Source organism: Salmo salar, chromosome 06, assembly GCF_965601325.2.
Source record: "Salmo salar chromosome 06, fSalSal1, whole genome shotgun sequence".
NCBI lineage: Eukaryota > Metazoa > Chordata > Actinopteri > Salmoniformes > Salmonidae > Salmo > Salmo salar.
Genome location: NC_138296.1, coordinates 63,926,544 through 63,952,894, shown reverse-complemented (window position 1 = coordinate 63,952,894; position 26,351 = coordinate 63,926,544). Strand labels below are relative to the sequence as shown.

Here is a 26,351-nt window from a genome sequence, read left to right as displayed (position 1 = left end):
ACCCGTCCGAGGGGACGGAAGGACAGCCCCACCGTGGTGTACCCCGAACCGACAGTCGGCAAGGCCAAAGGACCGCAAACCCATGGAGAAATAGCTGGGGTAGGGCCCATCCTTCCCCTCCTTGATTACGAGGAGGGGGTCCAACTGAGAGGACAATTCGGGACAGCCAAGTGGGAGGACCCAAACTTGAAAGCCGCCGCAGCACAAGTGATAGCGGTGGATGGACAGCTACTTCCAGGGGTGAGTGACTGGCGATATCCCCATTTCTAAAATAAAGAATAACCTTTTGTATCAGGTGTCACGCCAGCAGGGGGAACTTCGAGAGGTATTGTTGTTGCCCCGACGGTATGTGGGAACCGTTCTTCAGCTGGCCCACATCCACCTGTTGGTGTCGCACCTGGGAATGGAGAAGACAGTTCAACAGTTCCACTGGCCCGGGATGAGGAGGGCCGTGGAAGACTACTGTTGCAGCTGCCCGGAGTGTCAACTCACGGCCCCAAAAGCCCACTTCTGAAGCCCATTGGTCCCCCTACCAATCATCGGGGTGCTCTTTGAACGCATCGCCATGGACATAGTGAGACCCCTGGTAAAAACAGCACGAGGACACCGGTACATCCTGGTGATGGTAGATTATGCCAGCCGGTATCCTGAGGCCATTCCACTACGAGCGGCGGTATCCAAGGGTATCGCCCAGGAGCTGTTCCACCTCTTTAGCCGGGTGGGCATCCCAAACGAGATCTTGACAGACCAAGGTACGGAGTTTATGTCCTGCCTCATGAAAGAGTTGTGTGCCCTCCTGCAGATCAAGCAGATCCCGACCTCCATGTTTCACCCGCAGACGGATGGGCTCGCCGAGCGCTTTAATAAAACGCTCAAACAGATACTACGGAAGGTCATCGAGCAGGACGGGAAGAACTGGGACCAGCTACTAACCCACCTAATGTTCTCAATCCGATTTGGTCCTGCCCTACATACCTACACGTACGCTACGGTCACAAGACGCGGGCCTCCTAATTGTCCCTAGAATTTCTAAGCAAACAGCTGGAGGCAGGGCTTTCTCCTATAGAGCTCCATTTTTATGGAATAGTCTGCCTACCCATGTGAGAGACGCAGACTCAGTCTCAACCTTTAAGTCTTTACTGAAGACACATCTCTTCAGTAGGTCCTATGATTAAGTGTAGTCTGGCCCAGGGGTGTGAAGGTGAACGGAAAGGCTGGAGCAACGAACCGCCCTTGCTGTCTCTGCCTGGCCGGTTTCCCCTCTTTCCACTGGGATTCTCTGCCTCTACCCCTATTACGGGGGCTGAGTCACTGGCTTACTGGTGTTCTTCCATGCCGTCCCTGGGAGGGGTGCGTCACTTGAGTGGGTTGAGTCACTGACGTGGTCTTCCTGTCTGGGTTGGTGCCCCCCTTGGGCTGTGCCGTGGCGGAGATCTTTGTGGGCTATACTCGGCCTTGTCCCGGGATGGTATGTTGGTGGTTGGAGATATCCCTCCAGTGGTGTGGAGGCTGTGCATTGGCAAAGTGGGTGGGGTTATATCCTACCTGTTTGGCCCTGTCCGGGGGTTTCATCGGATGGGGCCACAGTGTCTCCTGACCCCTCCTGTCTCAGCCTTCAGTATTTATGCTGCAGTAGTTTATGTGTCGGGGGGCTAGGGTCAGTCACATCTGGAGTATTTCTCTTGTCTCCCTACTATTATTCTGACATTTCACATTCTTAAAACAAAGTGGTGATCCTAACTGACCAAAGACAGGCAATTTTTACTACCGGATTAAATATCAGGAATTGTGAAAAACTGAGTTTAAATGTATTTGACTAAGGTGTATGTAAACTTCCGACTTCAACTGCACACACACACACACACACACACACACACACACACACACACACACACACACACACACACACACACACACACACACACACACACACACACACACACACACACACACACACACACACACACCACACACTCTTAAAATGTAAAGGTAATTCCTGATAATGCCCTAAAATGGAACATTGCCTTTAAATGTCAATTGGGCTACAATGCGGAACTTCGGCAATACGGATTGAATCCAGCCCTTTAATCAAATTATTGTATCAATTTAAGCAAAAATAGTAAAATATGTGATGAACTAACTGATTGGATGGTCTTGTGGTCGATGAAAGAGACTATCATATCCTCTTGAAGGGAGTGGTTACAACTATGACATCATCAAATTCTGTGCTCTGCCACAGATTTGTTTACGTAGAGTTCTATGTAGTAATGTTTGATTGGTCAACATTATATTGTGATCATCATTATGGTAATAGACTATAGGTACAAAAGCACCACAGAGTCAAGATCACATTTGTATCACATTGTGACCAGAGAAAAAGGATTCACATGTGAAACATCACCATCTGCATGGTTGAGGAGAGGTAAGCTATGCTGAACTGAACATAACATTTTACTTAACCATCTTTTGAAATGGCAAAACACTTGTGGTATTTGTGAAAATATTTCCAATGAATAAGCAACAGTAAAGTACATTTTAATAAATTTTATTAAATGACAAAAATACAGCATTTGAATTTGTTTAATTAAATCATCCACCATAATTTCCAACTAATATTCTGTAATTGATGTTTTCATCTATAGTAATAATGTGACAATAATGTATCTTTTATATTTCAGATAAGATTCTTTCAACCACGACCATGGAACCAGGAATCAGTCTCAGCAAGGCTGATATTGTTGAGAATATACTTCTATGTTTTGAATCAGTGAATGGGTCTTGCAAAATGTCAAACTTTCCTCCAACAATACGAGTATTACTTTATCTCTTACTTGGCTCAATGTCTGTTCTCACAGTGTGTGGCAACCTTCTTGTAATCATCCCCATCATTCACTTCAAACAGCTCCACACCCCAACCAACTACCTCATCCTCTCTCTGGCTGTGTCAGACCTCCTCTTGGGGGTTTTAGTGATGCCTCCCAGAATGGTATATTCAGCGGAAAGCTGCTGGTATTTTGGAGATTTACTCTGTAAAATATACACCAGCACTGATATCATGTTGAGCAATATATCCATTCTTAATTTGTGTTTTATTTCTTTTGACCGGTATTATGCAGTGTGTCGCCCTCTCCTTTATAGAACTAAAATAACTGTTCACTTTGTTCTGATTATGATGCTGGTCATTTGGACTGGTTCTGCTATAGTAGTGTTTGGTATAGTATTTCTGGAGCTCAGTACTTGGGGCGTGGAGGATTTTTACTATAAAAATGTTGCCTGTGAGGGACAATGTATTTTGTTTCAAAACAAAGCATCGAGTACTGTGTCTTTGGTGCTCTCATTCTACATCCCAGGAGTAGGGATGCTTAGCATCTACCTAAAGATTTTCCAAATAGCACAGAGACAGGCACGCTCAATTCAGCTTACAACCAATCAGAACTCTGTAGGCAAATCACAGAGGAAGGCCACCAAAACACTTGCTATCATTATGGGGGTATTTCTATCATTCTGGACACCCTTTTTTGTCATCAACTGCATTGATCCTTTTATTAGTTACTCTACACCACCCGTTTTGTTTGAAACACTTATATGGATTGGCTATTTGAATTCAACTATTAATCCCATGGTGTATGCATTCTTTTACAGTTGGTTCAGGAGAGCGTTTAGAATTATCATTTCTGGTCAAATATTTCAACCTGACTCTTCAGAAATACAATTGTTTTCAGAATAAATATGTTTAGTTGTTTTGGCTCTGTACTCCAGCACTTTGGATTTGAAATGTGATTTAATTTGAGGATATTTTGATCTATATCGGGTGAATTGTTTAAAAATTGCAGCCCTTTTTTTACATAGTCCCCCCCCATTTTAGTAAACCAAAAGTTTTGGGACGAATTCACTTATGTGTGTTTTAAAGTAGTAAAAAGTTAGGTTTTTGGTCCCATATTCATTGCACGCAACAATGACTTCATCCAGCTTGTGACTCTATAAATTAAATAAATAGAATTTAATGGTAAATAATATATAATGTATTAATGGTAAATAATATACACACAAAGTATATTTTTATAGGATCTCTATGGATGTAGTATCCTTTCAGTTTTGTATTAATTGTTTTGTAACTCCAGCTGAATAAATTATGTTGTCTAAATGACATGGTGAAAACATGTTTGCACTTAGGTGATATTATTGAAATAAAGATTTTTTGTCTGTATTTTTTGAAGATCCTACTTTATACTTCACATGATACTGTATATCCCTTAATTTTCCTCCATCTCATAACAACTGACCAACAGTATGCACACAATATACAGTACCAGTCAAAAGTTTGGACACACCTATTCATTCAAGGGTTTTTCTTTATTTTTACTATTTTCTACATTGTAGAAAAGGGAAGACATCAAAACTAAGAAATAACACATATGGAATCCTATAGTAACCAAAAAAGTGTTAAACAAATCAAAATATATTTTATATTTGAAATTCTTCAAAGTAGCCACCCTTTGCCTGATGTGCCTATATTTTGATTTGGAACACATTTTTGGTTACTAAATTATTGCTGATGTGTTATTTCATAGTTTTGATATCTTTACTGTTATTCTACAATGTAGAAAATAGTAAAAATAAAGAAAAACCCTGGAATGTGTAGGTGTGTCCAAACTTTTGACTGGTACTATACATATTAATCTGGAACTGTGAAACTGGCACATAATGTAGGTTGTAATGTGATAACAAATAAGTCATATGCTATATACATTGATTCTTTCCTTTTATGTTTACTTGGCCCTGTGTTTTCCATCTGTATCTGAGATGCAAACAAGATATGGTACATTTAGCCTCTGAAGCCCAGGCTTCTCAGGAAGGATGGCAACGTGAAATGGTACATTCAAATGCATTTTAAATACTCCAGGCATGTACAAGGCCTTTACTGTATCTATTTGTTTTCCCACTTTCCATTTTTTTACTTCTTCAGTAGAGCACCTGTCAGTTTTGTAGAGAAAAATATTATCAAGATGGATAACTCATTCCACTATGATTTCATACAGTATGAGTTTTATTGTATTTTTATTTTAAAAAATTCAACATACATTTTTATTCAAGAGCACATAACGAACAAGTACAGAACTCTGCAGTCTGTTCGTAAGATCGTAATGAGGTTCAAATACCAATATGAAGGCTGATATACCCCTTACAGAAAACCGCATGAATTTCACGTGAACACCTGAAGTGTTTCAAAATCAAATGTTTGGTCCCGCTTTAAATTACGTTCAGGTTAGAAAGCCTTCAAAAGCACTACATAAATGAGCTACAAAGCATCTATAACCATATGTCATGCTTTTTAAAGGGTTCGTAACTGTGTGACATAAACACCAATGTCAAATGTGACATAACCCACTATGCCGAATATGATATAAACATGTGCTTTATAAAGGGTGACATGTTGGGCTGAAGGATGGCACGCGCTCTAAAGTAAAGTCATGACGTTACACGTTACTAATCTCGTTACCACCCTACAGTAACCTGTGTATGATGAGAGGACCTTCATAAATCAGTAGAACGTCAATAACCTATTCGTTGACACTTCATGTAGTGACCTGTAACACTTCATTTGAAGTGAGACACATTTGATAATTCATAACACATCCATAAACACTGTACATCACATGACGCTGCACTTACTTTAAAGTCAGACCCCTTTGGTATTTTATAACACATACATAAATGCCTTATATCATATGACTCTGTACTTACTATAAAGTCAGACACCTTTGGTCATTCATTACACATAAAGGCTTAATGATGTAAAAACAAATGTATTAACACTCAGGGAATTATAACTAATAACTAACACGTCCTTTTATTTTAACATTCTTAAAACAATACAAATACATTCAGTTTAAAAAAGTCCAGCAATGCAATTACATTGAACATTACACAGGGATGTTATCAGTGTAGCTTGTTTCTGAGCTGGCGGACGAATGGTTCTTAACTCTCTGCCTGCTGGAGGTACTACATGTTGATTCCAACCTTAAAGTAACAACAAACAAAATTAGCAGGTCTGTTAGGAAATGCCTTTGTCACACCATCTGGATAAGGGCATTTCTGTAGGGGAGATTGGAAACTCCATTTGATTCGTACAATTGTATTCCTCTGTCGGTGTATCTTGGGGGATTTTAATTTAGCTGAGCCTACTAGCTACAAACATTTTGTTAGCTAGCTTACGTAGCAAGCAATTGCTGTGAAGTCACTGAAATTATTTGAAATAACAATTGAGGTACAGCAGCTATGTAATTTAACTCAACACTTAACTGCTACAAACACATTAAATGACAATAAATACATTTGAACTTACTCGTTTTAAACTGTCCAGTGTCACCACAGGTGGGCATTTGATTTGCGAACTCATCACGTGCACTTGTTGTGCTACAAAAACACTGGTAACCAGTGCAAGGGCATGCCCTATGAAATAAAGGGCACCTAGACTCAAAAATCTAAGTTTCTTAGATTTTTCACAGACCTCAAAAGTCCTCCCCCTGATGTGGTTTAAGCATTGTTGTGAACACAATTTAATATGATTTATAAAGCCTTTATTAAGCGGTGCTTACGCCGCCCTTTATAAAACACGTTTGTCATATTTGACATAGTGGGTTATATCACATTTGACATTGGTGGTTATGTCACACAGTTATGCCACATTTATGAACCCTTTATAGAGCATGACATACGGTTATAGCTGAAAGAGAGAGAGAGACACACACACAGAGAGCATGGGCTCCTGAGTTCTCCTGAAAAAATATAGAATTAGAGTTGGATAAATGGAGATAAACTTGAATTTTTTCGCCAGGACTTATACAGGATACTAACATCAAAATCTTCAATCCAAATCACAATTCCATACCTAACACCTTGAATTTGGACATAATTGCCCGAATTGACTATTTCTACCAAGGACTAACAAGAAAAAAACTTCTAACAAACCAAAACCTGCAGAAGACACGCAGCGGAATCTGGAAATACCATCCGCAACCACACTGAGTGAGTAAAGTTCAGTCTGAACCTACTTCTGAACGCTAAAAGTAAAAGACAATAATCTCTAGGGAATTTTGTTATATAAAGCTTAATAAATAATGCTACAAAGTACCAAGCTGCTAGGAAAGAAACTGACCAACAACCTCAATTTTCAAATGGATCTTCGCAACCAGCTAACCGCAATCCCGGGTGACTACTCCTGGCTAGCGTTTCCATCCCGAAGCAAGCACCAATTAGCCTGAAGCTAGCTCAGCCAGGGCTCCTGTGCTACCACCGAAGCCCACTCCTGGGCTACAATATCCGGACCCCTTTTACTGCCGGTACGGGGCACGGAACCCCGCTGTCTGAATCGCCGTGTCCCCAGTCAGCCCAACCAATCACTGGACCCATATGTTCACTTGGCTACGCATGCCTCTCTCTAATATCAATATGCCTCGTCCATTACTGTCCTGGTTAGTGATTACTGTCTTATTTCACTGTAGAGCCTCTAGCCCTGCTCAATATGCCTTAACCAACCATGTTGTTCCACCTCCTACATATGCGATGACATCACCTGGTTTAAACGTCTCAAGAGACTATATCTCTCTCATCATTACTCACTGCCTAGGTTTACCTCCAATGTACTCACATCCTACCTTACCTTTGTCTGTACACTATGCCTTGAATCTATGCTATCGTGCCCAGAAACCTGCTCCTTTTACTCTCTGTTCCAAACATGCTAGATGGCCAGTTCGTATAGCCTTTAGCCGTACCCTTATCCTCTGTTCCTCTGGTGATGTGGAGGTTATTCCAGGTCCTGCAGTGCCTAGCTCCACTCCCACTCCCCGGGTGCTCTCATTTGTTGACTTCTGTAACCGTAAAAGCCTTGGTTTCATGCATGTTAACATTAGAAGCCTACTCCCTAAGTTTGTTTTACTCACTGCTTTAGCACACTCGTCTTAGCCGTGTCTGAATCCTGGCTTAGGAAAACCACCAAAAACCCTGAAATCTCCATCGCTAACTATAACATTTTCCGCCAAGATAGAACTGCCAAAGGGGGCGGTGTTGCAATCTACTGCAACGATAGCCTGCAGAGTTCTGTATTACTATCCAAGTCTGTACCCAAACAATTCGAGCTTCTACTTCTAAAAATTCACCTTTCCAGAAACAAGTCTCTCACTGTTGCCGCTTGCTATAGACCTCCCTCTGCCCCCAGCTGTGCCCTCAATACCATATGTGAACTGATTGCCCCCCATCTATCTTCTGAGCTCATGCTACTAGGTGACCTAAACTGGGACATGCTTAACACCCCGGCCATCCTACAATCTAAGCTTGATGCACTCAATCTCACACAAATTATCAATGAACCTACCAGGTACAACCCCAAATCCGTAAACACGGGCACCCTCATAGATGTCATCCTAACTAACTCGCCCTCCAAATACACTTCTGCTGTTTTCAATCAAGATCTCAGCGATCACTGCCTCATTGCCTGCATCCGTAATGGGTCTGCGACCAAACGACCACCCCTCATCACTGTCAAACGCTCCCTAAAACACTTTTGCGAGCAGGCCTTTCTAATCAACCTGGCCGGGGTATCCTGGAATGACATTGACCTCATCCCGTCAGTAGATGATGCCTGGCTATTATTTAAAAGTGCCTTCCTCACCATCTTAAATAAGCATGCCCCACTCAAAAAATGTAGAACTAGGAATAGATATAGTCCTTGGTTCACTCCAGACCTGTCTGCCCTTGACCAGCACAAAAACATCCTGTGGCGTTCTGCATTAGCATCGAATAGCCCCCGTGATATGCAACTTTCAGGGAAGTTAGAAACAAAATTACACAGGCAGTTAGAAAAGCTAAGGCTAGCTTTTTCAAACAGAAATTTGCATCCTGTTGTACTAACTCAAAAACGTTCTGGGACACTGCAAAGTCCATGGAGAATAAGAGCACCTCCTCCCAGCTGCCCACTGCTCTGAGGCTAGGAAACACTGTTACCACCGATAAATCCACTATAATTGAAAATTTCAATAAGCATTTCTCAACGGCTGGCCATGCTTTCCACCTGGCTACCCCTACCCCGGTCAACTGCTCGGCACCCTCCACAGCAACCCGCCGAAGCCCCCACCATTTCTCCTTTACCCAAATCCAGATAGCTGATGTTCTGAAAGAGCTGCAAAATCTGGACCCATACAAATCAGCCGGGCTAGACAATCTGGACCCTCTCTTTCTAAAATGATCTGCCGAAATTGTTGCAACCCCTATTACCAGCCTGTTCACCCTCTCTTTCGTATCGTCTGAGATTCCCAAAGATTGGAAAGCTGCCGCGGTCATCCCCCTCTTCAAAGGGGGAGACACTCTAGACCCAAACTGCTACAGACCTATATCTATCCTACCCTGTCTTTCTAAGGTCTTCGAAAGCCAAGTTAACAAACAGATTACCGACCATTTCGAATCCCACCGTACCTTCTCAGCTATGCAATCTGGTTTCAGAGCTGGTAATGGGTGCACCTCAGCCACGCTCAAGGTCCTAAACGACATCATAACCTCCATTGATAAGAGACATTACTGTGCAGCCGTATTCGTTGACCTGGCCAAGGCTTTCGACTCTGTCAATCACCACATTCTTATTGGCAGACTCGACAGCCTTGGTTTCTCAAAAGATTGCCTCGCCTGGTTTACCAACTACTTGTCAGATAGAGTTCAGTGTGTCAAATCAGAGGGCCTGTTGTCCGGACCTCTGGCAGTCTCTATGGGTGTGCCACAGGGTTCAATTCTCGGGCCGACTCTCTTCTCTGTATACATCAATGATGTTGCTCTTGCTGCTGGTGATTCTCTGATCCACCTCTATGCAGACGACACCATTCTGTATACTTCTGGCCCCTCTTTGGACACTGTGTTAACCTGTTGGGGCTAGGGGGCAGTATTTGCACGGCCGGATAAAAAACGTACCCGATTTAATCTGGTTACTACTCCTGCCCAGAAACTAGAATATGCATATAATTAGTAGATTTGGATAGAAAACACTCTAAAGTTTCTGAAACTGTTTGAATGGTGTCTGTGAGTATAACAGAACTCATATGGCAGGCCAAAACCTGAGAAGATTCCATACAGGAAGTGCCCTGTCTGACAATTTGTTGTCCTTCTGTTGCATCTCTATCAAAAATACAGCATCTGTGCTGTAAAGTGACACTTTCTAAGGCTCCCATTGGCACTCTAAAGCCACCAGAAAGTGGAATGGGGTGTCTGCTGTCTCTGGGCAAAGTACAACAGCTCTGTTTGTGAGTGGTCAGCCTGGGGACAGTGACACTGAGATGCGCGTTCATGAGAATTCTCAATTTTTTTCTTTCAGCCTTTGAATGAATTCAATGTTGCCCGATTGGAATATTATCGCTATTTTACGAGAAAAATAGCATAAAAATTGATTTTAAACAGCGTTTGACATTCTTCTAAGTAATCGCTGAGATCTTGGTTGAAAACAGCAGAGGTGTATTTGGAGGGCAAGTTGGTTAGGATGATATCTATGAGGGTGCCCATATTTATGGATTTGGGGTTGTACCTGGTGGGTTCATTGACAATTTGTGTGAGATTGAGGGCATCAAGCTTAGATTGTAGGATGGCCGGGGTGTTAAGCATGTCCCAGTTTAGGTCACCTAGCAGCACTAGCACTAGCAATCAGTTCACATATGGTTTCCAGGGCACAGCTGGGGGCAGAGGGTGGTCTATAGCAAGCGGCAATGGTGAGAGACCTGTTTCTGGAAAGGTGGATTTTTAAAAGTAGAAGCTCGAATTGTTTGGGTACAGACCTGGATAGTAAGACAGAACTATGCAGGCTATCTCTGCAGTAGATTGAAACACTGCCCCCTTTGGCAGTTCTATCTTGTCGGAAAATGTTGTAGTTAGGGATGGAAATTTCAGGGTTTTCGGTGGTCTTCCTGAGCCAGGATTCAGACACGGCTAGGACATCCAGGTTGGCAGAGTGTGCTAGGGCAGTGAATAAAACAAATTTAGGGAGGAGGCTTCTAATGTTAACATGCATGAAACCAAGGCTTTTAAGGTTACAGAAGTCAGCAAATGATAGCGCCTGGGGAATGGGAGTGGAGCTAGGCACTGCAGGGCCTGGATTAACCTCCACATCACCAGAGGAACAGAGGAGGAGTAGGATAAGGGTACGGCTAAAGGCTAAAATAACTGGTTATCTTGTATGTTCAGAACAGAGAGTAAAAGGAGCAGATTTCTGGGCATGGTAGAATAGATTCAAGGCATAATGTACAGACAAAGGTATGGCAGGATGTCGATACAGTGAGGGTAAACCTGTGCCTAGAGTGACAATGAAAGAGATATTGTCCCTAGAAATATCCTTTAAACCAGGTGATGTCACCGCATGTGTAGTAGGTGGAACTAAAGTGTTAAATAAGGCGTATTGAGCATGGCTAGAAGCTCTACAGTGAAATAAGGCAATAAATATTAACCAAAACAGCAATGGACAAGGCATATTGATGTTAGCGAGAGGCATGTGTAGCCGAGTGATCATAGGAGTACAGTGAGTGGCTTCAGGCAGCTTGCGGGCCGGGGCTGGCAAGCTAACAGAAGGGCCTTGGAGGGATGTCACGACGGAAGAAAGTCTGTTGTGGCCCCCTCGTGCTATTACATCGGCAGACGGATCAGCAGGGCTCCGTATGGTAAACCAGGCCATTTGTCAGAATAGGTATAGTGGCCAAAGAATTTGTCTGGTGGACCTCTTAACCTAACAGTCCAATGTGCTCTGGACAGCTAGCAGGCCACAGCTAGCATGCTAGTGGATGGGATTTCAAGGGATGAAGCGACGGCGGATGCAGTTGAGAAAAACCCCATCGGGCAGAGAAAACCCCATCGTGATGAGTCGGCGGGGGTCCAAGCCAGTTGGCAAAAAGAGGTATTGTAGCCCAAGTAGTAGCTGATGGACCTCTTTGGCTAGCCGGGAGATGGGCCTAGCAAGGCTAGCTCCAGGCTAATTGGTTTTTGCTTCGGGACAGTGACGTTAGCCAGGAGTGGCCACTCGAATAGCAACTAGCTAGCTGCGGTGATCCAGGTGACAAAAAAAATTCAAAATAAAAAAAGGTTCAGAGCTTGCGGTAGGAATCCGGAGATATGGAGAAAAATACATTCGAATTGCTCTGGTGTGAGTCGCGCTGTGCAGACTGGCGAGAGTTGTCCGTGCTAGAGGTGGCTGATGACCGCTAGCTGACTACTAGCTAGGAGCTAGTTAGCTGGCTAGCATCTGTTGGGGTTCCGGTTCAGGCGACGGTTCAGGCGACGGTTCAGACGACGGATCAGCAGGGCTCCGTATGGTGGGTATAGTGGCCAAAGAATTTGTCTGATGGGCCTCTTAAGCTAACAGTCCGATGTACTTTAGACAGCTAGCGGGCCGTGGTTAACTAGTAGCCAGTTAGCTAGTTTTTGATGAGTTGATGAGTTCTTAAATGGACCTAAATAAAGGTAAAAATATAAAAATAGCAGATCCGTACCGCATTGAGTGAGGCGGGTTGCAGGAGAGTATATTCAGTCCATAGATAGAAAGTGATATTAAAATATAAAATATATATACGGGAAAAAAACTGCTACGCCATCTTGAATCATGCACAAAGTAGATGTCCTAACCGACTTGCCAAAACTATAGTTTGTTAACAAGAAATTTGTGGAGTGGTTGAAAAACGATTTTTAATGACTCCAACCTAAGTGTATGTAAACTTCCGACTTCAACTGTACCACCACAAACCGATGCTGGCACAAAGACCGCACTCAACGAGCTGTATAAGGCCATAAGCAAACACTTAAATGCTCATCCAGAAGCAGTGCTTTATACCTCATTTCTACCAGCTTGTCACGTGCAACCAGAGGGAAAAAAATTCTAGACCACCTTTACTCCACACACAGACAAGCTTTCCCTCGCCCTTCATTTGGCAAATCTGACTATAACTCTATCCTCCTGATAACGCGAGCCTACCAGACGAGCTAAATGCCTTTTATGCTCGCATGGAGGTAAGCAACACTGAAGCATGCATAAGAGTACCAGCTGTTCCCGGATGACTGTGTGATCACGCTCTCCGTAGCCGATGTGAGCAAGACCTTTAAAAAGGTCACCATTCACAAGGTCGCGGGGCCAGACTAATTTCCAGTGCCTGTACTCAGAGCATGTGCTGACCAACTGGCAAGTGTCTTCACTGACATTTTCAAACTCTACCTGAACGAGTTTGTAATACCCACATGTTTCAAGCAGAACATAGTCCCTGTGCCCAAGAATGCGAATGTAACCTGCCTAAATGACTACCGCCTCATAGCACACATCGGTAGCCATGAAGTGCTTGAAAGGCTGGTCATGGCTCACATCAACACCATCATCCCGGAAACCCTAGACCCACTCCAATTCGCATACCGCCCCAACAGATCCACAGATGACGCAATATCAATCGCACTACATTCTGCCCATTCCCAACTGGACAAAAGAAACACCTATGTGAGAATGCTGTTCAATGACTACAGCTCAGCGTTCAACACCATAGTGCCCTCAAAGCTCATCACTAAGCTAAGGACCCTGGGACTAAACACCTCCCTCTGCAACTGGATCCTGGGCATCCTGACGTGCCGCCCCCAGGTGGTAAGGAGAGGCAACAACACATCTGCCATGCTGATCCTCAACACCGGTTGCCCTCAGGGGTGCGTGCTCAGTCCCCTCCTGTACTCCCTGTTCACCCACGACTGTGTGGCCAAGCACGACTCCTACACTATCATTAAGTTTGCTGATGACACAACAAGTGGTAGGCCTGATCACCGACAATGATGAGACAGCCTATAGGGAGGAGGTCAAAGACCTGTCCCTTAATGTGAGCAAGACAAAGGAGAAAGGAAATGTACATTCACATCGACGGGGCAGAAGTAGAGCGGGTCGAGAAATTCAAGTTCCTTGGTTTCCACATCACCAACAAACTATCATGGTCCAAACACACCAAGACAGTCGTGAAGAGGGCACAACAGCACCTTTTCCCCCTCGGGAGACTTTAAAAAGTTCTACAGCTGCACAATCAGAGGGTAGTGCGTACGGCCCAGTACAACACTGGGGCCAAGCTTCCTGCCATCCAGGACCTATATACTAGGCAGTGTCAGAGGAAGGTCCAAAAAATTGCAAAGACTCCATTCACCCAAGTCATAGACTGTTCTCTCTGCTACCGCAAGGCAAGCGGTACCAGAGCGCAAAGTCTAGGTCCACGCGGTTTGGCGTGTCATGTTTTGGAGGACTCATGACTGGACCTTTTCCTCTCCCAAGCCCATTGGGGAGTTGCAGTGATGAGACAAGATCGTAATTGGATATCCTGAAATTGGGGAGAAAAGGGGGTAAAATAAAAATAAAAAATGTTTAGAAACATATTCTATTCCTATTTACAATAAAAAGTGACTCCAAAATGACACAATACATTATTTACCATTAATTTCTATTGGGCACAAAATAATGTGAAACACAACCGGAAAAAAAACAGCAAATGCATCCAACAAATGTATAGAGTCACAAGCAATGTAGTCATTGCGTGCTATGAATATGAGACCAAAAACCTAACTTTTTACTGCTTTAATACACATATAAGTGAATTTGTCCCAATACCTTTGGAGCTCACTGTATGTCTAAAATCAGTACTGACAAAGTATCAGGAATTTAGGTAAGACCCAGATGCAGACTGTCGAAGTGACCATGTTTATTATAGCAACAGTGGCAGGCAACGACAGGTCAAGGCAGGCAGGGGTCGAGAATCCAGAATATAGGGGCAAAGGTACAGGATGGCAGGCGGGCTCAGGGTCACGACGGGCAGAGTAGTCAGGCAGGCGGGCTCAGAGACAGGACAGACATGGGTCAAAACAAGGGGGGGCGAGAAAAAGAGAGACTGGGGAAAAGCAGGAGCTGAGAAAAACGCTGGTTGAGTTGACAAACAAGACGAAGTGGCAACGGACAAACAGAGAACACAGGTGTAAATAAACAGGGGATGATGGGGAAGATCGAGTGTCGGAGTTGAAAATCTGCGATGAGGCCTGGGTCCAGGATGTCCCTGTTGGGGTAGTCGATGCCCCGGTAGTCGATGCACGGGCGCAGGGTCTTGTACTTCTTCTCCACAAAGAAGAACCCTGTGTCGGCGGGGGAAGAAGAAGGCCGGATAAATCCTGCAGCAAGGGAGTCCCCAACATAGGTCTCCATCGCCTTGGTCAATCCCGCAGTCGGTGTGGCAGAAGTGAAGTGGCCTGGGCCATGCTGAACACCTCCCAGAGGTCCAGTTACTTACCTGGTCTGGGGAATCTTCCGAGCCCCCAGGAAGACGTCCCGGGGCAGGTTGTGCAGACTTCAGGCAATGGGCGTGGCAGAATGGGCTCCAGCCCATGATGGCACCAAATCAAATTAAATTTTATTGGTCACATACACATGGTTAGCAGATATTTATGCGAGTGTAGCGAAATGCTTGTGCTTCTAGTTCTGACCGTACAGTAATATCTAACAATGTCATAACAACTACCTTATACATACAACTGTAAAGGAATGAATAAGAATATGTACATATAAATATATGGATGAGCGATGGCCGTGTGGCATAGGCAAGATGCAGTAGATGGTATAGAGTACAGTATATACATATGAGATGAGTAATGTAGGGTATATAAACATTATATAAAGTGGCATTGTTTAAAGTGACTAGTGATACATTTATTACATCCAATTTTTTATTATTCAAGTGGCTAGAGATTTGAGTCAGTATGTTGGCAGTAGCCACTCAGTGTTGGTGATAGCTGTTTAACAGTCTGATGGCCTTGAGTTAGAAGCTGTTTTTCAGTCTCTCTGTCCCAGCTTTGATGCACCTGTACTGACCTCGCCTTCTGGATGATAGCGGGGTGAACAGGCAGTGGCTCGGGTGGTTGTTGTCGTTGATGATCTTTTTGGCCTTCCTGTGTTATCGGGTGGTGAAGGTGTCCTGGAGGGCAGGTAGTTTGCCCCCGGTGATGCGTTGTGCAGACCTCACTACCCTCTGGAGAGCCTTACGGTTGTGGCCGGAGCAGTTTCCGTACCAGGCGGTGATACAGCCCGACAGGATGCTCTCGATTGTGGATCTGTAAAAGTTTGTGAGTATTTTTGGTGACAAGCCAAATCTCTTCAGCCTTCTGTGGTTGAAGAGGCTTAGTTGCGCCTTCTTCACCACGCTGTCTGTGTGGGTGGACCATTTCAGTTTGTCCGTGATGTGTACACCAAGGAACTTAAAACTTTCCACCTTCTCCACTACTGTCCCGTCGATGTGGATAGGGGGGTGCTCCCTCTGCTGTTTCCTGAAGTCCACGATCATCTCCTTTGCTTTGTTGACGTTGAGTGTGAGGTTGTTTTCCTGACACCACACTTCGTGGGCCCTCATCTCCTCCTTATAGGCCATCTCGTCGTTGTTGGTAATCAAGCCTACCACTGTAGTGTCGTCTGCAAACTTGATGATTGAGTTGGAGGCGTGCATGGCCACGCAGTCATGGGTGAACAGGGAGTACAGGAGAGGGCTGAGAACGCACCCTTGTGGGGCCCCAGTGTTGAGGATCAGCGTGGTGGAGATGTTGTTTCCTACCCTCACCACCTGGGGGCGGCCTGTCAGAAAGTCCAGGACCCAGTTGCACAGGGCGGGGTCGAGACCCAGTGTCTCAAGCTTAACCTGTTAGGGCTAGGGGGCAGCATTTGCACGTCTGGATAAAAAAAATGTACCCGATTTAATCTGGTTACTAATCCTACCCAGTAACTAGAATATGCATATACTTATTATATATGGATAGAAAACACTCTAAAGTTTCTAAAACTGTTTGAATGGTGTCTGTGAGTATAACAGAACTCATTTGGCAGGCAAAACCCTGAGACATTTTCTGACAGGAAGTGGATACCTGATGTGTTGTATTGACTTTAAACCTATCCCATTGAAAAACACAGGGGCTGAGGAATATTTTGGCACTTCCTATTGCTTCCACTAGATGTCACCAGCCTTTACAAAGTGTTTTGAGTCTTCTGGAGAGAGATCTGACCGAACAAGAGCCATGGAACGATGATGTCCCATTAGACACCTGGCGCGCGAGTTCATGTTGGGTACCCTCGTTCCAATACGTTATAAAAGAGTATGCATTCGTCCACCTTGAATATTATTCATGTTCTGGTTAAAAAAGGCCCTAATGATTTATGCTATACAACGTTTGACATGTTTGAACGAACGGAAATATATTTTTTCCCCTCGTTCATGACGAGAAGTCCGGCTGGCTTAGATCATGTGCTAACAAGACGGAGATTTTTGGACATAAATGATGAGCTTTTTTGAACAAAACTACATTCGTTATGGACCTGTGATACCTGGAAGTGACATCTGATGAAGAGAATCAAAGGTAATGGATTATTTACATAGTATTTTCGATTTTAGATCTCCCCAACATGACGTCTAGTCTGTATCGCAACGCGTATTTTTCTGGGCGCAGTGCTCAGATTATTGCAAAGTGTGATTTCCCAGTAAGGTTATTTTTAAATCTGGCAAGTTGATTGCGTTCAAGAGATGTAAATCTATAATTCTTTAAATGACAATATAATATTTTACCAATGTTTTCTAATTTTAATTATTTAATTTGTGACGCTGACTTGACTGCCGGTTATTGGAGGAAAACGATTTCCTCAACATCAATGCCATAGTAAAACGCTGTTTTTGGATATAAATATGAACTTGATAGAACTAAAAATGCATGCATTGTCTAACATAATGTCCTAGGAGTGTCATCTGATGGAGATTGTAAAAGGTTAGTGCATCATTTTAGCTGGTTTTATGGTTTTGGTGACCCTGTCTTTGACTTGACAAAACATTACACACAACTCTTGTAAATGTACTGTCCTAACATACTCTAAATTTATGCTTTCGCCGTAAAACCTTTTTGAAATCGTAAAACGTGGTTAGATTAAGGAGATGTTTATCTTTCAAATGGTGTAAAATAGTTGTATTTTTGAAAAATCTGAATTTTGACATTTATTTGGATTCAAATTTGCCGCTCTTGAAATGTACCTGCTGTTGATGGAGTGCACCACGGGTGGCACGCTAGCGTCCCACCTAGCCCATAGAGGTTAATGATGAGTTTGGGGGGTACTGTGGTGTTAAATGCTGAGCTGTCATCGATGAACAGCATTCTTACATAGGTATTCCTCTTGTCCGGATGGGTTAGGGCAGTGTGCAGTGACCCGGAGCCCAGAAGAGGGTATCCCAGAGAGGGTCTCATGGGGGAGACCTATCCTTTTCTTTTTTATGTATTATTTATAAACACCCTTGAAACAGAGCTAATCATACTCTGTCCGTGTCCCAGGTAGATGGAGACCAAAGGAGGTGTTTTCAGTGTGGCAATTCCGGGGGCATATTGCCTGGAATTGCCCGGCTCGACAGGAGTCGATGCCATCAGCTAGCAACGGCGGCGAGGTGGGTCACGCCGTGAACAATGTCACCTCCTGTTGGGCGCACCCCGAATCAACTGCACCCATGGTCCCGGTGAAGGTTGACGGACACGACACGGAAGCGCTACTGGACTCTGGAAGTGTGGTTACGCTTGTAACCACGAGCCTGCTGAACCAGGAGACCGAAAGGGGTAGGGAGATGTCCATTTCCTGTGTTCACGGTGACACAAAGTGGTATCCTACCGTGTGGACCACCATTGTGACGCCACAAGGGAGCTGCCAGATGAAAGTGGGTGCCGTGCCAGAGCTGCCGGTACCTCTCCTAGTGGGACGGGATTGTCCACTGTTCGCGGCCCTACGGCGGCACGAGTTGAGGAAGAAGGTACGAGCCACCCGAAGAAGTGTGCGGGGACGACCAATAGCCTGTGCGGCCTGGAAGCAACCGATTAACCAACATGGCTCTACGGCTCCGGAGTCGAAGGGGGCACCGGGACCCGACCCCCTGGGGAACCCCTGGAGGAGGAGCCCATCCTTCCCCTCCTTGATTTCGAGGGGCCAGTCGAGACCCCCGCTGGGGTCCAACTGAGGGGACAATTCGGGACGGTCCAGTGGGAGGACCCGAACTTGAAAGCCGCCGCAGCACAAGTGATGTATTGTTGCTGCCCTGACGGTATGTGGAAACCGTTCTTCAGCTGGCCCACACCCACCTGTTGGGGGCACACCTGGGAATGGAGAAGACCCGGGAACAGGTGGTGTGGGAAGCCCAACCGACCCCATTACGCAGCGTGGTAGAGCACGTGGAGACGATGAGGGTGCGGATGACAGCCATATGGCCCATCATGAGGGAACATATGGAGAAGGCCCAACGCGCCCAAGCCCAGGTCTACAATCAGAGAGCCCAGTCCCGAGATTCCAGGTGGGAGACAGGGTGCTGGTCTTAATCCCCACGGCCGAAAGTAAGTTCCTGGCAACATGGTACGGACCATACGAGGTGGTCGAGAAGATGGGACCAGTCATTTACCGCGTACTGCAACCGGGGAGACGGAAACCTCAACAGATTTACCACTTAAAACCTGTTAAAGAAGTGGCACGAGAGGACAGCCTTGGCCGTGTTATGGTCGGGACATCGACCCCACCAGCAGTACGCAGCGGCCTATTTGAATGACATCATCATCCACAGCCAAGGTTGGGAAGAGCACTTGACGCGCCTCCAGGTGGTGCTGGACGCGCTCAGACAAGCCGGGTTGACTGCGAACCCTAAGAAGTGCAAACTAGGTTTTGAGGAGGTGGAGTACCTGGGGTATTTGATCGGACGGGGGAACGTCAAGCCCCAGGAGAGGAAGGTTCACGCAGTGCGTGACTGGCCCGTTCCACACACCAAGACACAGGTCAAGTCCTTCATGGTACTGGCAGGATACTATAGCCGATTTATCCCCAACTTTGTGGCTATAGCTTCTCCCCGATCTAACCAGGGCCCGCCTCCCGAAAACAGTGAAATGGACGAACGAGACAGAAGCGGCGTTCAGCTGTCTGAAGGAAGCGCTGTGCTCCCATCCGATCCTCGTAACGCCTGATTTCCAGGTGCCGATGGTGGTCCAGATGGATGCGTGTGATACAGGACTAGGCGCCGTTCTGTCCCAGTTACACGATGGGGAGGAGCACCCATCATGTACATCAGCAGAAAGCTGGTTCCTAGGGAGAAAAAGTACTCCATTGTGGAGAAAGAGTGTCTAGCGGTGAAGTGGGCGCTAAACACTCTCAAGTATTACCTGTTGGGTACCCTATCGAGAAGGGAGACGTACGTCGCACTGACGACAGTCCCCTCCCCGACAGAGCTGTGGGGGGGGGGCGTACAGCAGGTCAGCCACCTTGGGGAGACTCGTCGAGGCCTGGTGACAGACGGAGTATACATCACTAGGCGATGGCTCCATCGGCTGGACATACCAGGTCTCGACGGGCTCTCCACCCAGGACTAATTGGAGCTGATTGGGGAGTTTGTGAGTAATCAAGGGCTGATTGCTCACCAGCTGTACAAGCCCCATAAAGCTGCCAGAAGGGCAGCACACAGGGGAGGACTGGGGGAAGTGAGGTGACTTCCGTGTAGTTGGAGATGGTTACCAGAGGTAAAATGAGAGAGTTGAGTTTGTGTGCACGACAGGATACAGCAAGACCCAGAGCCCAGAAGACGGTATCCCGGAGAGGATCTCATAGGGAGACCTTTTCTTTTTGATTTATTATTTAATAAACACCCTTGAAACTGAGGTAATCATACTCTGTCCGTGTCTGATCTGTGTAAACGTCTTGACCAAAACCCCTGGTCTGCCACAATACATACAGTTGAAGTCGGAAGTTTACATACACTTAAGTTGGAGTCATTAAAAGTCGTTTTTCAACCACTCCACAAACTTCTTGTTAACAAACTATAGTTTTGGCTAGTCAGTTAGGACATTGACTTTGTGCATGACACAAGTCATTTTTCCAACAATTGTTTACAGACAGATTATTTCAAGTATAATTTACTGAATCACAACTCCAGTGGGTCAGAAGTTTACATACACTAAGTTGACCGTGCCTTTAAACAGCTTGGAAAATTCCAGAAAATGATGTCATGACATTAGAAGCTTCTGATAGGCTAATTGACATCATTTGAGTCAATTGGAGGTGTACCTGTGGATGTATTTCAAGGCCTACCTTCAAACTCAGTGCCTCTATGCTTGACATCATGGGAAAATCAAAAGAAGCCAAGACCTCAGAAAAAAAATTGTAGACCTCCACAAGTCTGGTTCATCCTTGGGAGCAAATTCCAAACACCTGAAGGTACCACGTTCATCTGTACAAACAATAGTACGCAAGTATAAACACCATGGGATCAGCCATCATACTGCTCAGGAAGGAGACGTGTTCTGTCTCCTAGAGATGAACGTACTTTAGTGTGAATAGTGCCAATCAATCCCAGAACAACAGCAAAGGACCTTGTGAAGATGCTGGAGGAAACAGGTACAAAAGTATCTATATCCACAGTAAAACGAGACCTATATCGACATAACCTGAAAGGCCGCTCAGCAAGAAAGAAGCCACTGCTCCAAAACCGCCATAAGAAAGCCAGACTACGGTTTGCAACTGCACATGGGGACAAAGATCGTACTTTTTGGAGAAATGTCCTCTGATCTGATGAAACAAAAATATAACTGTTTGGCCATAATGACCATCGTTATGTTTGAAGGAAAAAGAGGGAGGCTTATAAGCCGAAGAACACCATCTCAACCGTGAAGCACGGGGGTGGCAGCATCATGTTGTGGGGTGCTTTGCTGCAAGACGGACTGATGCACTTCACAAAATAGATGGCATCATGAGTTATTAAAATGATGTGGATATATTGAACCAACATCTCAAGACATCAGTTAGGAAGTTAAAGCTTGGTCGCAAATGGGTCTTCCAAATGGACAATGACCCCAAGCATATTTCCAAAGTTGTGGCAAATTGGCTTAAGGACAACAAAGTCAGTGTATTGGAGTGGCCATCACAAAGACCTGACCTCAATCCCATAGAAAATTTGTGGGCAGAACTGAAAAAGCATGTGCGAGCAAGGAGGCCTACAAACCTGACTCAGCTCTATCAGGAGGAATGGGAAAGAATTCACCCAACTTATTGTGGGAAGCTTTTGGAAGGCTACCCGAAACGTGTGACCCAAGTTAAACAATTTAAAGGCAATGCTACCAAATACTAATTGAGTGTATGTAAACTTCTGACCCACTGAGAATGTGATGAAAGAAATAAAAGCTGAAATAAATCATTCTCCCTACTATTATTCTGACATTTCACATTCTTAAAACAAAGTGGTGATCCTAACTGACCAAAGACAGGCAATTTTTACTACCGGATTAAATATCAGGAATTGTGAAAAACTGAGTTTAAATGTATTTGACTAAGGTGTATGTAAACTTCCGACTTCAACTGCACACACACACACACACACACACACACACACACACACACACACACACACACACACACACACACACACACACCCACACACACACACCCCCCCCCCCCCCTCTTAAAATGTAAAGGTAATTCCTGATAATGCCCTAAAATGGAACATTGCCTTTAAATGTCAATTGGGCTACAATGCGGAACTTCGGCAATACGGATTGAATCCAGCCCTTTAATCAAATTATTGTATCAATTTAAGCAAAAATAGTAAAATATGTGATGAACTAACTGATTGGATGGTCTTGTGGTCGATGAAAGAGACTATCATATCCTCTTGAAGGGAGTGGTTACAACTATGACATCATCAAATTCTGTGCTCTGCCACAGATTTGTTTACGTAGAGTTCTATGTAGTAATGTTTGATTGGTCAACATTATATTGTGATCATCATTATGGTAATAGACTATAGGTACAAAAGCACCACAGAGTCAAGATCACATTTGTATCACATTGTGACCAGAGAAAAAGGATTCACATGTGCATCACCATCTGCATGGTTGAGGAGAGGTAAGCTATGCTGAACTGAACATAACATTTTACTTAACCATCTTTTGAAATGGCAAAACACTTGTGGTATTTGTGAAAATATTTCCAATGAATAAGCAACAGTAAAGTACATTTTAATAAATTTTATTAAATGACAAAAATACAGCATATGAATTTGTTTAATTAAATCATCCACCATAATTTCCAACTAATATTCTGTAATTGATGTTTTCATCTATAGTAATAATGTGACAATAATGTATCTTTTATATTTCAGATAAGATTCTTTCAACCACGACCATGGAACCAGGAATCAGTCTCAGCAAGGCTGATATTGTTGAGAATATACTTCTATGTTTTGAATCAGTGAATGGGTCTTGCAAAATGTCAATCGTTCCTCCAACAATACGAGTATTACTTTATCTCTTACTTGGCTCAATGTCTGTTCTCACAGTGTGTGGCAACCTTCTTGTAATCATCCCCATCATTCACTTCAAACAGCTCCACACCCCAACCAACTACCTCATCCTCTCTCTGGCTGTGTCAGACCTCCTCTTGGGGGTTTTAGTGATGCCTCCCAGAATGGTATATTCACTGGAAAGCTGCTGGTATTTTGGAGATGTACTCTGTAAAATATACACCAGCACTGATATCATGTTGAGCAATATATCCATTCTTAATTTGTGTTTTATTTCTTTTGACCGGTATTATGCAGTGTGTCGCCCTCTCCTTTATAGAACTAAAATAACTGTTCACTTTGTTCTGATTATGATGCTGGTCATTTGGACTGGTTCTGCTATAGTAGTGTTTGGTATAGTATTTCTGGAGCTCAGTACTTGGGGCGTGGAGGATTTTTACTATAAAAATGTTGCCTGTGAGGGACAATGTATTTTGTTTCAAAACAAAGCATCGAGTACTGTGTCTTTGGTGCTCTCATTCTACATCCCAGGAGTAGGGATGCTTAGCATCTACCTAAAGATTTTCCAAATAGCACAGAGACAGGCACGCTCAATTCAGCTTACAACCAATCAGAACTCTGTAGGCAAATCACAGATGAAGGCCACCAAAACACTTGCTATCATTATGGGGGTATTTCTATCATTCTGGACACCCTTTTTTATCATCAACAGCATTGATCCTTTTATTAGTTACTCTACCCCACCCATTTTGTTTGAAACATTTATATGGATTGGCTATTTCAATTCAAATATGAATCCCATAGTGTATGCTTTCTTTTACAGTTGGTTCAGGAGAGCATTTAGAATGATCATTTCTGGTCAAATATTTCAACCTGACTCTTCAGAAATACAATTGTTTTCAGAATAAATATGTTTAGTTGTTTTGGCTCTGTACTCCAGCACTTTGGATTTGAAATGTGATTTAATTTGAGGATATTTTGATCTATATCGGGTGAATTGTTTAGAAATTGCAGCCCTTTTTTTACATAGTCCCCCCCATTTTAGTAAACCAAAAGTTTTGGGACGAATTCACTTATGTGTGTTTTAAAGTAGTAAAAAGTTAGGTTTTTGGTCCCATATTCATTGCACGCAACAATGACTTCATCCAGCTTGTGACTCTATAAATTAAATAAATAGAAATTAATGGTAAATAATGTATTGCGTAATTTTGGTGTCACTTTTACTTGAAATTATGAGTGAGAAAGTTACAGACGCACAAATATCATACACCCAGCACATGCTAACCTCCCGTTATTGTAATGGTGCAAAGTTAGCTTGCCTTGTGTGTATGATATTTGTGCGTCTAACTTTCTCACTCATCATTATTCACGATTCATTCAGGTTTATCCGTAATCATGATAGCATCCTGTTAAAGGAATTCTTGCTTGAAAGTAATGATTAAATAATTCTACCCTGAATTTAGGGATATGGTCTATAAAGCCTGTAGAATGAGTAACTAAAGGGTTAAGCATAAGTCTCAAGAGATTGACTAGGATGGGAGAGGAATGGGGGTCTGTGTGTTTAAGTAAACACCAAGAACTGTTAAACTGTGGTTTACCTGACCTAGCTTGAACTCTCAAGGTTTCCCTAATCTCAGAGTACTAAAAATGTCGGCAGGATAAGGATTTACGGTTTTGAGAATTCTGGGGAAGAAGACAATTAACTCTTGATGTTAGTGTGTAATGTGTGTGCGTAAATGAGGAGCCTGGTATAAAATGATGTCTCTGTACAATGAACGGAAGAGCGCTCTGGTGAATAAACAGTCGTGACTATTGTAAACTGGGAATTCTGTCTGTTTTTTTTAAACCAGAACTTTACGAACTCTGAGTTGCAGACGGAGTATTTTAATTGAAGTTAACATTGAGAACATAATTCTCATAACACATCCACATTAATGTAGAAGTGATTAGAAACGGGCCTCCCGAGCGGAACAGCGGTCTAAGGCACTGCATCACAGTGCTTGAGGCGTCACTGCAGACCCGGGTTCGATCCCAGGCTGTGAAAAAGGGGGTAAAATATAACAACAAAATAAGTGTTTAGAAACATATTCTATTATTATTTAAAATAAAACATGACTTCAAAATGACACAATACATTAAGTACCATTCATATCTATTGGGCACAAAATAATCTGAAACACAACCGAAAACAAACAGCAAATACATCCAACAAATGTGTAGAGTCACAGGCTGGATGTAGTCATGGCGTGCTATGAATATGAGACAAAAAAATGAACTTTTTATTACTTTAATACACATAAGTGAATTTGTCCCAATACTTTTGCAGCTCACTGTATGTCTAAAATCAGTACTGACAAAGAAGTGTGACATGTGCCTTTGTTCTGTCCTTTATTAAACCATATCAGACACAGGTGTGTAGGTTTAAAAAACAAGTACAATCCATTTGGCCCCAAAACATGAAATCAACCAATAGTAGGAGTTAGCCTCTCCTCTCACTTATATTATACATACATACACACACAAACAGAACATACACACACACACACACACACACACACACACACACACACACACACACACACACACACACACACACACACACACACACACACACACACACACACACACACACACACACACACACACACACACACACACACACACACACACACACAAAGTATATTTTTATAGGATCTCTATGGATGTAGTGTCCTTTCAGTTTTGTATTAATTGTTTTGTAACTCCAGCTGAATAAATTATGTTGTCTAAATGACATGGTGAAAACATGTTTGCACTTAGGTGATATTATTGAAATAAAGATTTTTTGTCTGTATTTTTTGAAGATCCTACTTTATACTTCACATGATACTGTATATCCCTTAATTTTCCTCCATCTCATAACAACTGACCAACAGTATGCACACAATATACAGTACCAGTCAAAAGTTTGGACACACCTATTCATTCAAGGGTTTTTCTTTATTTTTACTATTT

At 43.6% G+C, this 26,351-nt stretch overlaps 2 protein-coding genes across 2 annotated transcripts; both read left to right on the top strand.

Moving 5' to 3' along the window:
• Window positions 1-565: 565 nt before the first annotated feature.
• Window positions 566-3,727, top strand: LOC106607616 (trace amine-associated receptor 1-like). Its single transcript, XM_082976164.1, has 3 exons — window positions 566-752; window positions 2,679-3,275; window positions 3,309-3,727. Exons 1-3 carry the CDS (start codon window positions 566-568, stop codon window positions 3,725-3,727), a joined length of 1,203 nt encoding a protein of 400 aa, XP_082832290.1.
• A 19,512-nt stretch (window positions 3,728-23,239) lies between these two features.
• LOC145879759 (trace amine-associated receptor 1-like) lies at window positions 23,240-24,290 on the top strand. Its single transcript, XM_082976123.1, has one exon. The coding sequence runs from the start codon at window positions 23,240-23,242 to the stop codon at window positions 24,263-24,265; it is 1,026 nt and encodes a 341-aa protein (XP_082832249.1). The 3' UTR covers window positions 24,266-24,290.
• The last annotated feature ends 2,061 nt before the right edge of the window (window positions 24,291-26,351 follow it).

Bases quoted from the DNA above. Each gene is read 5' to 3' on its own strand.
- LOC106607616 (XM_082976164.1), top strand. From the start codon at position 566: ATGGACATAGTGAGACCCCTGGTAAAAACAGCACGAGGACACCGGTAC. The intron at 753-2,678 runs GTACGGAGTTTA...TTTATATTTCAG, and splicing joins CGAGATCTTGACAGACCAAG to ATAAGATTCTTTCAACCACG. The intron at 3,276-3,308 runs GTGAGGGACAAT...TTCAAAACAAAG, and splicing joins TTACTATAAAAATGTTGCCT to CATCGAGTACTGTGTCTTTG.
- LOC145879759 (XM_082976123.1), top strand. From the start codon at position 23,240: ATGGAACCAGGAATCAGTCTCAGCAAGGCTGATATTGTTGAGAATATA.